The 13,167-nt window shown below is 42.3% G+C and overlaps 1 protein-coding gene across 3 annotated transcripts in view; it reads left to right on the forward strand.

Moving 5' to 3' along the window:
- The window catches only part of IL31RA (interleukin 31 receptor A), a 63,178-nt gene extending 51,685 nt beyond the window's left edge, over positions 1–11,493 (forward strand). The window contains exons 9-16 of one of the 3 annotated variants that reach the window (XM_045060766.1): positions 16–198; positions 1,005–1,106; positions 1,932–2,078; positions 4,118–4,258; positions 6,144–6,237; positions 7,378–7,459; positions 8,652–8,805; positions 8,986–11,493. In XM_045060766.1, coding sequence (XP_044916701.1) covers positions 16–198; positions 1,005–1,106; positions 1,932–2,078; positions 4,118–4,258; positions 6,144–6,237; positions 7,378–7,459; positions 8,652–8,805; positions 8,986–9,101 — 1,019 coding nt within the window. In that variant the 3' untranslated portion in view covers positions 9,102–11,493. Of the gene's footprint in view, positions 1–15; positions 199–1,004; positions 1,107–1,931; positions 2,079–4,117; positions 4,259–6,143; positions 6,238–7,377; positions 7,460–8,651 lie in introns of all 3 variants that reach the window. The other 2 variants (XM_045060762.1, XM_019834303.3) reach the window with 2 other exon arrangements.
- Positions 11,494–13,167: the final 1,674 nt, after the last annotated feature.

The following is a 13,167-nucleotide window of genomic DNA, read 5'->3' on the forward strand; positions in this document are numbered from 1 at the left end:
TTTCTCCTCTCTTAGCATTTCAGTGCATTGAGGCCATGGAGGCCTGCCTCACTCAGGACCAGCTGGTGGTGGAGTGGCGAAGCTCTGCTCCAGAGGTAGACACGTGGATGGTTGAGTGGTTTCCAGATTTGGACTCAGAGCCCTCCACTTTTTCCTGGGAATCTGTGTCTCAGGCTACAAACTGGACAATTAAGCAAGGTAGCAATTATGAACCGTATAAGTTCCCTCTTTGTGGGATTCAGTTTCATTTCCATCAGTTTTAAAATCTTTAACTTTGACGTCAAAGCTGTAGGTGTGGTTAATAGCATTTGACAAAGCTAGTGCAAGCTTAGTGAAGTGACATTCTTGCCATTTCCCAATGAGGCTGTGTTGGGAAGTCATGGGCATCACACCAGGTATCTGGCCTGTTTCCAGGTGGAAAACACCATGTTAACACCACCATCAGAGAGCCCTTCCTGATGTCTCGATCATGGGGATAACATTAGAGTGTATATCCCATCGCAACAAACACTGATCACAGATAAGTGAGGCTTTACCCTCCTAATCCTGTCAGTCCAGCCATTTATTGATACTTAATAGCACTCATATAAGGATTTATACTCATGCAGGGATGCAGGAAGACAGAGGAGCTAGAATTAATGGTATCTGAGTTCACCAGGTGATGTGCTGTTAACAGAAGGATTCAGTTTTTTTCTGCATTGCTACCAAATCAGGTATCAAAATCCTCGATGGAGGGACGGATTTCTTTTCCCTTCCTGGATGTCTCTGTCATTTTATCACACTGGTGCAGACTTGGTTCTTAGAATTAATTTTAAAAGTTCTATTTTAGAACTAGCATAGACATTAGAGACCATCCAACCTAACCTCCTTATTTTCCAGATGTGGAAACTGTGCAGAAATAGAGCATCTTTAGTAAGTTGTAGTGGTAAGTTGGTTTAGTGGTTCTTCTCCTTTGCCATGCCCTGAAGTAAGGCTTGTTTTCTGTCTTTCTTTCTTATTTACAGATGAATTAAAACCTTTCTGGTGCTATAACATCTCTGTGTATCCAGTGTTGCAAGATCGAGTGGGCAAGCCATTTTCCATCCAGGCTTATGTCAGAGAAGGCAGTATGTATGAAAAGGCCCTGTGGGGCAAGGAAACACTGAGTGGGGGGTGCTATCCAACATCCAGACAAGGCTGTGGATGTCTGTAGCTCATTCACAGTTACCTTAGTGTTTAGCTGTGCTGCACCTTCATTCAGCTTCTGGTAAGCTATATATGCTTGACACAATGTGGTCAAGTTGTAGATCCACTGAATTTCAAAGCTGGACTAGAAGTTAGAGATCATCAAGTCCAGGCCCCTCATTTAATAAATGGAAAATCAAGGCCCAGAGAGTTGAAATAATTTGTGCAAATTCACAAAGAAACTTTGTGCAAATAGCCCTGTAGGCAGAATAACATTTAGCTAAGACCGGGTTAGGGACTTTGCAGAGTTAATCATAAGTTGGAGATGCTAAAAAATTACTTTTAATTGTGTAATTGTAATCAAGGGTTTTACTGGTGAACTTCTCCGACTTTATCTTTTGGAAGTTAACCTCCTCCACGTTAGAAAACACATCCTGTCACTCAAAGGTAGCCCATGGGGGCATATCCTTCACCTATATTTGATGATAGCTATTACAGATATGAGTAGAAACTGAATGCAAAATGAGAGTGAGAGCCATAAGAAAGTACTTGTTTTGCAGGCCTCTGACCCTGCTTTTCTTCTGTTCGAGATGGATAATTCCAGAAAACAGTGTTCCCAAACAAGATGATTCATCATTTACCTACTTTGCTCCTACCTCCCACCTCCAGCACTGATTTCGCTTTCAGTACTAGCCAGAGCCTTTGTGGGGAAAGGATCTACTCCACTGTGATTCAGTGTTTATTGTTTTTATCCCTGTCCTGTAAAGTTCCGTCAGCAGGTCCTGTGACCCAAGTGGACAACATTGGTGTGAAGACAGTCACCATCACATGGAAAGAGATTCCCAAGAGTCAAAGAAATGGTTTCATCACCAACTACACCATATTTTACCAAGCTGAAGATGGAAAAGAATTCTGTAAGTGTGCTTATAGCCAAGTTGGAAACTCCCTAAAACCCAAACATGCTATGGATAGACCTGCCTTAGGGGTTGGTGCCCTATAATCTTGCATGAGTCACTTAGCTTCTTTGAGAGTCTCTGATAATGAGGCCAAGAGTACCTATCTCTTGAGTGTTTTGGAGTCAAATGAGAATGAAGTTACAGTCTTGTAGGAACCACAGGAGTTGATATAATATGTCCTCGTTAGGCTGTGAACAAGCGGGCCTCCTGGGAGCTTCACCATCATTAGTCTGGAATGGACTTGTGTGCTTGGATCAAAGAGTAGAGTAGTGACACTTAGCTCGGTGCAGGACCCTTTATCCTGACTCCTACTGCCCACTGCCAAGTCATACTTTTTTCCTTGAATCCAGACTATCTCCTGATTTCCTAGGGATGGGCATGGATTCCTAAAATTAGGCAAATTTTTTTATTATGGCAAAATACATACAACATAAAACTCACCACTTAAAACATTTGAAAATGCACAGTTTAGTGGCGTTGAGTATGCTGATAATGATGTGTGACCATCATCTCTACCTGTTTCCATGCCAAAAAGAAACCTGGTAGCCATTAATCAGTGTCTTGGCATTGTCTTCTTTCCACAGTCTCTGGAAACCACAAAATTGTTTTCTGTTTTTTTTATTTACCTATTCGGGCTATTTCATACAAATAGGATCATAGAGTATGAGGCTTCTTTTCCCTGGCTTCTTTTACTTAGCATATTGTTTTCAAAGTTTATCCATCCTGTAGCTTGTATTAGTATCTCATTCCTTTTTATAGCTAAAGAATATTCTATTATGTGGATATCCCACATTTTATTTATCCATTCATCAGTTGATGGGCATTTGGGTTGTTTCCACCTTTTGGCCACTGTAATTAATGCTACTATGAATATCTGTGTGCAAATACTTGTTTGAGTTCTCTGCTTTTAATTCTTTGGGGCATATACCTAGGAGTGGAATTTCTGGGTCATATGGTAATTTGGGCTTAACATTTTGAGAAACCACTGAACTGTTTTCCATAGAGACTGCCCCATTTTACGTGCCCACCAGCAAAGTCTGATAATTCCAATTTTTCCACATTCTTACCAACACTTATTTTATGTTAAAAAAGATTATTATGGCTATCCTTGTGGGCATGAAATGGTTTCTCAGTGTGATTTTGATTTGCATTTCCCTAATACCTAATGATGCTGAGCATCTTTGCATGTGCTAATTGGTCATCTGAGGATCTTCTTTGAGAAAGTCTTCAATTTTTTTTGACCATTTTATTTATTTATTTATTTATTTATTTATTTATTTATTTATTTATTTATTTTTTAACCTTTATTTATTTTTGAGACAGGGAGAGACAGAGCATGAACAGGGGAGGGTCAGAGAGAGGGAGACACAGAATCTGAAACAGGCTTCAGGCTCTGAGCTGTCAGCACAGAGCCCGACGTGAAGCTCGAACACACAGACTGCGAGATCACAACCTGAGCTGAAGTCGGACACTTAACCGACTGAGCCACCCAGGCGCCCCAGACCATTTTTAAATTGGGTTGTTTGCCTTTCAGTTGTTGAGTCCTAAGAGTTTTTAAATACATATTCTCAATAGAAGTTCCTTATAAAATCTGTGATTTGCATATATTCCCATTCTGTGGGTTGTCTTTTCACTCTCTTGATAATGTCTTTTGATGCACAAAAGCTTTTATTTTGGTGAAGTCCAGATTCATCTATTTTCTTTTGTTGTTTATGTGTTTGGTATCATATCTAAGAAACCAAGGGCAAATTCAAGGCCACCATTTACCCTGTGTTTGTCTTCTAAGAGTTTTATAATATTAGCTCTTATGTTTAGGTCCTTGATCTATCTTTATAGGCTAATTTTAAGCACAACATGGATAGAGGGATTGGGGTATGAGATGGGCTGGCTTAGAGGTACAGGTTCCAGTGCTCTTATTTCACTGCTTGGCCTTGGATCTGGCATTTTTTTTTACTTGGCCTTGGCTCTGGCATTTGACTTCCATCTTTTTCCTTTAGCCAAGACAGTTAACTCCAACATCCTGCAGTACGATCTGGAGTCCCTAACACGAAAGACCTCTTATAGTCTTCAAGTCATGGCCAGCACCAGTGCTGGGGGGATCAACGGCACCACGATGAACTTCAAGACATTGTCAATTAGTGAGTATTTCCTTCAAGCCTTGGATAATTCCCCTTGGCATTTCCCTTAGGCCAGTTAGTGATGATGTTTTCCAAAGGCAGGGGGAAGCCAAATGAAAGGGTGGTACATAGAAGAACCATCTACCCTGTGGCTCACTGGCCTTCCTGGAAGGTGTATGTGTGAGGAGAGAATAGGGAGAGCAGGCACATTGAGAGCTGAATTGAAAAAGAGTGGTTATGTTGCTCCTTCCTAATGGATAGCCCCCTATTATCTTGAGGTGAAGAGATCAAGTTAATGCCAACTTTACTCTCAGTCCAAACAAGCTCCTGCTTCAAGGCTGTCCCCAAGTTCATAGTCACCAGTTTCTCTGTGTCACAGGTTACTGCACAATGGGGCCTTAGAGGGAAAACCTTGGTTGAACAAGCACCACTGGCCCACAGGAAGTAACTTAACCTCTATCCTTTGTGAAGATTTTTGAGTAAAAACATACATGACATGTTCTGCTTATTAGTTTTTAGATTAGAAAAATAGCAAGAAAAATGTAATAAATAACAAAATATAAAATGCTATATAGTGTTGTATGATGGTTATAGGAAATATTCAAGAGGAAAAGAAGATGAAATGAGAAGAGAGATCAAGAAGAAAGGGGAATGGGAGAAACAGAAATATTTTAATTTTCTCAAGTCTTTGAGGGAAAGAGATTTGATTTGATATATTCGAATTGTTTTAAGAATTATTTACATTAAAAGTGAAAGGACATTGCCAGTTTTTACAGTAAAAGTGAAAAATAGTCTGGTTTAAGTACTCTTGAAAACCTCTTGCTCATTACATTGTTAAAAGAATAAAAATATATTTATGCCTCTGGAAAATACGAATATGGGATTGTGTTTTTTACACAACACATTCTATTTTTATGGACTAACACTGCCTTTTTGGAGGTTTTTGATATTGTTCTTTAGAGTCTTTTAAAAATGCTGTTTTATTTTCACAACACTGGGCACAAATTGCATTATCTGCTAGAATTTTCTCCATGGGTCAAATTTAAGGCAAGAGCCTGCCTTGGAGTGTCGATGTTTCTTACACTTGTCTACACATTACAAATCTCCTTCCTTCTGTCTCTGTTCCTGTACAGTCTACTCTCCACACACCAGCCAGAGTTTAAAACCCTAGACTCCTGCTTGAAACCCACCTGTGGCTTCTGTTGTATTTTAAGTAAAATTCAAACTCCTACCCATAGCTTTCAGGATCCTTCACAATCTGTTGTTTACTGACCTCATCTCCTACAACTTTCTGCTTCTGTCTGTGTTAACTTCTTTCTGCTTTGTGGCTTTTGCATCTACTGTTCCTTTTGCCAGAAATGCTTTCTTCCATATTGTTGCATGGCCAGTTCCTTCTCATTATTAACATTAGCTCAAATTTCACCTCTCAGAGAAGTCTTCCTTTGCCACCCTATCCAAAGTTACTAACTTTTCTTCAACCTTACCTTGGATACAATCTAATATCCTATTATATCTGAAATAATCTTTTTTTATTGTCTGAATCCTCCTACCAGAATGTAGGCTCCATGAGAGTAGAGATCTTGTATTTCTTGCTTATTGCTGTTTATTTTATTACCCAGAACAGTGTTTGGCAAATGGTAAGTGCTCATAAATATGTACTGAATTAAAAAGGTTGGAGACTGAACCTTGTGAACATAATATCTGTCACTATTATTCAGGCAGAAGAGAACTGGATGAGGAGCCATAAATACCAGGGGTTTTTTTAATGAATAAATTCAAATTCAATTGAATTGAAAGAAAACTCATAAGTAATGTGTTGCTTAAGCTACTAGAATAAAAAGTTAATCTTTGGTATTTGTTAAGAAAGTGAGGACTTTAACTGACATTTGTTCTCCTATTCCCAAAGGTATCCTTGAGATTTTCCTTATAATTTCTCTGGTTGGAGGTGGCCTTCTTATTCTCATCATCTTGTCAGTGGCATATGGTCTCAAAAAGCCCAAGTGAGTTTATAGGCAACAGCATGGGCGTTATAGGCAACAGCAAGGGGTGGAAGGCATCATGGGTGGAAGAGCGTTCTCTGTCATTAAGGGGGTGTTATTTCATTTATTAGTTTGGAATATATTAATGGAGTTTATTATATGTTACACCCTATAGCTCATCAGAATTCTGACCAAACAAGAGGACTCTCACCCCCACAGCCCCATACACCAGGCTTAGGCCAAGGGATTGCCAGCTGCCCCACAGGCTTTATCTTCTGTATTTGGCATCTGAGACTAAAATTAGGGAGAAGGTCCTTTCTCTCAGCATCTGGCAGCAGCAAGAGGGCTGAAGGCCACTAGCTTCTCTCCCGAGCAGACCAGGGAGCGTACCCATAGAATTAGATTACTAGCCAGTAGTGTGCCCAGCACAGACTTGTTCCTTGCTCATGGTGCAGTGTTGGAGGGCTGCCTACAGGGGCATTTGTCCTACCTGTCCTGGCCACTATGGGAAAGGAAACTCATCCTCAGGGTCATAGGCTTTCTCTCCACAGACAGCCTCATACTGTCAGGCTGGCCAAAAGCTCCCTCCCTCGTAGACCTCTGTCTCCAGAATTGTGCAATTTGGGGCCTTCTCTGCCAAGCAGCTATGCTTAGTTATGGTTAAGTGAATGTCAACCTCATTTTCCAACCATAGGTAGAAACCAGGTCAGCAGCCAAATTCTTGTACGTGTTGCATGTATAACAAGCTCCCAGGTAATGCTGCTGCTGCTGCTGCTGCTGCTGCTGGATGGTACCCTGGTTTGAGAATCACTGCACTAAAGTATGGGTATCTTATAAGGCTTTGAGTGTTACCTTTCCTGGAGAATATATCTCAAAGACATGGTTCTGTGATGGTGTGATTTTCAGCATCAAGACCTGGGGTGGATATGAGGGGCAGGGGAGGGTAAGAAAGGTGTCTTTCCATCACATCCCATTGATGACTTGAAGTTTCACTCCCCAGGTTACTTTGTTTTCCCAGTTTCTGTCAGGAGGTCAGAAGCTTGACCTTATTTATTAGGGAGCCACACAACTCCCTATAGCAAAGCTCCATCCTTTTGGCATAGCCATGCAGTGTGAGGAATATACTTCTTCAACTCACTTCCTGTTTTAAAATATTATTAGCAGATTGAAGCACCTCTGTTGGCCCGATGTCCCCAACCCTGCTGAAAGCAGCATAGCCACATGGCGTGGAGATGATTTCAAGGTAAACAGTCCTGTCTTTGTTAAGCAATCATTGAGGAGGCTGGTTGTAAAAGACAACGAAGAGTGATGGAGGTTAGGAGGAGTCCTGGGCTGAGATTTTACAGGGTTTACATGAACTATGAGATCATGACCTGAGCTTAGGTGGAATACTTAACTGACCGAGCCACCCAGGTGCCCCAAGTTTCATAAGTTTTTAAATCGAAAACTCTTTTGAAAGTTTCAAGGTGGAATTTCTTAAGTAAAAACAAGCCCTGTCAAATATCACCTTTAAATTTGTATTAAAGACTGTTTCTAGTATTGCTTGATGCTGGAATTTTTAGTATTAGCACTTGTTTCAACTCAGAAATCTTTTTTAAACATGGACATTTTTATTTACTTATTTAAATTTTTGTTATTTGTGTTATTTCTGTTTTCTTCTCTCCTGTATCAGCTGTGTATTACCTTATTTGCTACTTATTAAAAGTTATGAAGAGAGTAAACAGATTTATAGGCAGTATTGTCAGATGTCTAAAGTGTTAATTTATTTAAAAAAAGTTATTTATTTTGAGAGAGAGAGAGATAGAGGAAGGGGCAGAGGGAGGGAGAGGAGGAATCCCAAGCAGGCTCCAGTAAGGGGCTCGATCCCACAATGCTGGGATCATTGCCTGAGCTGAGATCAAGAGTTGGACGCTTAACCAACTAAGCCATCCAGGTGCCTCGAAAATGCTTTTTGAGTAACATAGGGCTGGCCTCCATGGCAGGCATATATTACTCACTGAATGCCAGGCATTGAGCTAGACTCTTTGTATACAAAGATGTTAAAGACACTGCCTCTGCCTAGGAGGCCACCTTTGATTCTTCTGATGATGTTGGGCAAGTCATTTGTCTTCATGATTGTAGTTTTTGCATCTGTAAGAGTTCTAATTTTGATGTTCCCATCTGAACTGTAGTTTTGTGAACTTAAGATTGTGTGGCAAATAGTCTCGAGCTCTCTATAAGAAAAAAATGGAATACCTAGTGCCATTCTCAGGAAATGGGCCAGAGTTGCCATGCTCTTATGGAAGGGCATATGGAGGTGATTGGCCATCACTTCTGGTCTCTGGAAGGAATGTGGGGGCTGGTCAAGAGGTGAGACATTGGTTGTCCCAAGCCTATTGACTACCTCATGTGTAGCTCCAAAATGATCATTGGGGGTATCCTTTTCTCTTTTTCAGGACAAGATAAATTTGAAGGAATCTGATGACCCTGTGAATATGGAAGAAGACAGAGTTCTAAAACCATATTCTTCCCCCAGAGACCTTATTGACAAGTTGGTGGTGAACTTTGAGAATTTTCTGGAAGACGTTTCCACAGAGGAACTTGGAAAGGGTCAGGAAAACATTTTGAGAGAGGAAAAAAATGAATATGTGACTTCTCCATATCGGCCTTACTGTCCTCCCATTTCAACTGAGATTCCACAGAGAAAATCCCAACAACTGTGTTCTAGAATACCAGAGGGGATCTGCTTAGAAACCACAGAGCAGCTTCTTTCTTCTGTTCCGAATTTAGGGCCAGACCGTATCTGTGAAGAAGGAGAACCTAATCCATACTTGAAAAATTCAGTGACAACCAGAGAATTTCTCACGTCTGAAAAACTTCCAGAGCAAACCAAAAGGGAAGTCTAATTGTTACTGTGACTTGAATCTCTCTGGGTCGTAGTGTGGGCAACTCTTATAGACAGAATGTATTAGGACTTAGCCAGAAGAGCTTCCTTGGCTGTCTCCCCATCCTTGCTTTGCGTTAGAGAAATTGTCACACATCCCTGAGTGGCTTGTTGAACTTGGTTGGCACAGATGTGTAACTTGCCTGAGAAGAAGGGATAGTGGTATGTCTGAGCATTTTGCAGAGGAAAAGTGTTTATTTTCTTTTGTTCAGGTAACAAGCTCTCACTGAGGTCTCTGACATAATGATTTTAAGGGACAATGGAGCCCCTAAGGTGGATATATCTTGCCTTCCCTAGGAATTAGGTCTTTGCCACAACTTTTGCTCGAGCTTCTCCTCAGAGATCCAGCAGACTTTCCCCATTGCCAGAGGACAGTGGTCTGGTAGGAGGTGGGAATCTCTCCCTTTACATTGATTTCCCTTGGGTTCTGGGTTCTACCTCCAAGGAAGCCCTGAGATCTCACTTTTGAGATTTTGTTTCTCCCTCAGTATAGGGGCAGGGGAGGTAGAGTGGCCTTCCTGATGGTGTGCTTCTCATTAACCTCATAAAATCTCAAGTGTCTGCAGCAACACCTCCACCCAGGACTCTTGCCCCTAGTTCACAGCACATTGGCCTCTAGTAAATTGATCTCAGCAGGGCACTAGGGAGTGGACTCCAGCCTGGGCCAGCAGGTCTGCCCCAATCTTCAGGTCATTGCCCAGCTCTGAAAAGCTCCCAGAGGCCTTTGCTGGCCCTTTATCTTGCACTCAAACCTGGGAGTAGAAAGGCACCAAATACTGCACTGCTTTTGTACAGGATCTCTGGCCCCTTATGCTAGCTCACAGCCTAGGAATGCTTACAAAGCTTCCTTCAAAGGCCTCTTTCCTGAAGGACCTGAGCAGGGTGTGGAAACATGCTACTGTAACTTTGCTGCCCCGACCCAGGACTCCTTTTCCTTCACCTTGGCCATGCACAGAGCTTATGACACGTCAGGGGAGCCTTTAGCCCAAGTGCTAATGGCAGGATTCAGTTGCTGAGAATTGGGGACTAATGGCTGGCCCTGGGCTGGCACCTTAACCGCAGTGATGGCAGATGATTTCCTAATATGTGGCTTTGACTCATCTGGCTATTAGGGGAGGTCTCTGAGAACCTGGTGAGATCTGGGAAGGCCAGGCAATGAGTGAGCAGCCCAGGTGCCTTGAACGTAGCATTTGCCAGCCAGAAAGGCTGATGTCCGTTTTTATAGGAGAATTTGAGAAGTCAGTACTTGAGTAGCAGGCATGAACTTCACAAGCCAACAATTCAGATGTGGGCCAAGATTTTTTTTTTTTTTTTGTAAATTTAAATTTTGTTTTGGACTCTACTATGCCAACATCAACAACAACAAAAATCTCTTAATACCAATTATTTGTGTCATTCTTAATTCCTTCCTGATACGATCTGCATCTACTTATATACGTGTTCATCTAATTGAATGTCATACATTGATTCTGTTGTATTTTCCTTTAGTTTCATGTACTATTTCATGTTTAAAATTTCATGCATGAACATGGTTCATTGTGGTAGTATTTTGAATGGACACTCAGAACTCCATGGTGTGCCTGAATATTATGGTTTGCCAAGGACCCTTTCTTGTTAGGATTGTTTTAAATGTCTTCTTTGTATAGAGACCAACTTCACTAAATTCTGTTCTTTGTACATTTTCTTTTCCTACCTTTGTCCTAACTCCTTGGGGACTCTTTCTAAAGGTGGAATTTCTGGGTCACAGTTTTATGGTTATTGTCATATATTGCACATCTGTCAGCAGAGAGAGCATTGGCTCAAAAGCAGAAACATCCCCAGTCCATGTTGGCGAAAACCTGGAGATGCCTGCATGTGGCTGCTGAGAAAGGTGTGGGAGAAACGCCAAGGGAGGAAGTCCTCAAAAGCATGAAGCCAGCAGTCAGCAAGCCTCAGATGGTTAGTCAAGGCAGTCTAGGCGCACCTACTGCTGATTTCGTTTTTAGGAGCGGGATTCTCTTTTCTGTCCAACTTCACTACATATGTGGGGTAAAATAACCCGAGGCCTGGACTTTGAAATGGAAGTCAAAATGTGCAAAGCAGAACAGATGCGCAGAAAACTCTGAATGATTATAATAATGCAGAAGACTGGACTTGTGTACCAAGAGAACCATCTCTCTGTATAGTGCATGCTGTCTCTTCCACATATTGTTCATAAAGCCATACAGTATATAATGCATGTGCATGGCAGTTCTGGCCTCCTAAGTAGAGTATGAAAGCAGGATTACTATAGTGAGAATAGCCTTTAAAACGCTTTACCATAAATGCATTGGTATTTCTGTCTTTCAGGTAATAAAGCTGTAATACCATTTTCATGTAAAGCTATACTTCTCTTCTAAAGTTGTACCCACTCAGGTATTTAAAATGAGACTTCAAAATGCAAATATCCAACTTTGTTAGAGATCGAGGGAGTCTCTTGGTTATGGGACACACAGAACAGCTACAGGTGACCAGGAATCAGACTTAGGGAGTTATTTTTGCCAACATAGCTTCCGCTAGGGATGCAGCTGGGCCTCACACCTGAGTTCTCTTCGATCTCTCATGGCAGAACTTTTTGTTTTGAAGTTTATTTATTTTTGAAAGAGACAGAGACAGCATGAGTAAGGGAGGGACAGAGAGAGAGATAGAGACAGGGAGGCAAGTAGGGAGGGAGAATCCTAAGCAGGTTCCATGCTGTCAGTGCAGAGCCAGATGTGGGGTTTGACCTCACGAACCGTGAGATATGACCTGAGCCGAAACCAAGAGTCATTTGCTTAACTCACTGAGCCACCCAGGTGCCTCTCATGGCAGCAGTTTCAAACTCGCAGCTCCTCAAACTCCTTGAGAGTACTCTCAGCAGATGAGGTGGCCCCCCCTTCATGGAGGATGCACCACCCGCCCATCTCTCTTCTCTTCAAGTCAGACTTGGGGAAGGTCTCTGAGGCAGAGGTGGCCCTGCTCTTATATTATACATCCCTCCCCACTGGCTCTCTTGTTCTTTCAACTTCTCCCTCCTGAGAGATTCCTTCCCATCATCTTCTAAACATGCTCAGGTCACTTCCATGTTAAAAGAGAACAAAGTATTCTCCTTGATCATCCTCTCCCTCTGGCTGCCTGCTGGCTGTTCCCATGGATCTGCCTGTGGTTTCAGGGTAGAGTGGGCCATATCCCTTGTAGCAGTAGGGAGGAAATGACCAATGCTGAAACCTCTGGGACATTCGAAGACTGGAAGCCTCGTTTCCCCAGGTCACATTCTTGTGGGATTAGGACAAAGGCCCAGTAACAAAGCTGGCATTCTCTGGTTTATTCTCACCATTGAGACTCCAGAACCCAGGCAGCAAAGCTCTCTTTTCTAGGGTTATGTGGCTACCTGGTTCTCCCTCCTGCCATCTGCTGTGTCCCCAGCTCCTGAGGGGCTGTGTGGAGCCACAGTTGTGGTTAGAGTGCCCAATTGTGTGGGACTGAGGCATTTTCCAGGACTTGGGCCCTGCGGTGATAAAACCGCAGAGTCTCAGGTAAACCAGAATACTGTGATCCTATACTGCAGCTCTGGGCCTGTTCCTTCTTTTAAAGTTATGTACTTGTGCTGGTGTTTATCTTCATTTTGATGGGTCCACTTGCCCCCAGACTCTCATCCAGCTTGTGCTCTTTGACAATACCCTCAGGGAGCCCATCCTCTAACTGGAACATACGCTGGCGGTATATGAGTGGCCATTCCTCCCCATTCCTTGGCAGGCTTGCTCCTGATGTTCATCACCCTCCAGTAAGGCTCCAGTGTCTCCGACTCCCTGGCCCATTTCCATAATGCTCCTTGTGACCCCAGCTGCCCCCTTCAGTATACCTGGTCATGTCACAGAAAATTGCCCCTTGACACATTGATTCCTTTTTAAAAATTATTACAACAGCAGTGAAATGAGCTGTCTTCTGGCTTCACCCCTGTAGCCAGTGTCCATTTTGACCTATTTTTGCCATTAAGCCACCTGGGTGTGGGACCACAGACCTCAGTGTTT

This window comes from Felis catus, chromosome A1 (genome assembly GCF_018350175.1).
Source record: "Felis catus isolate Fca126 chromosome A1, F.catus_Fca126_mat1.0, whole genome shotgun sequence".
Classification (NCBI taxonomy): Eukaryota; Metazoa; Chordata; class Mammalia; order Carnivora; family Felidae; genus Felis; species Felis catus.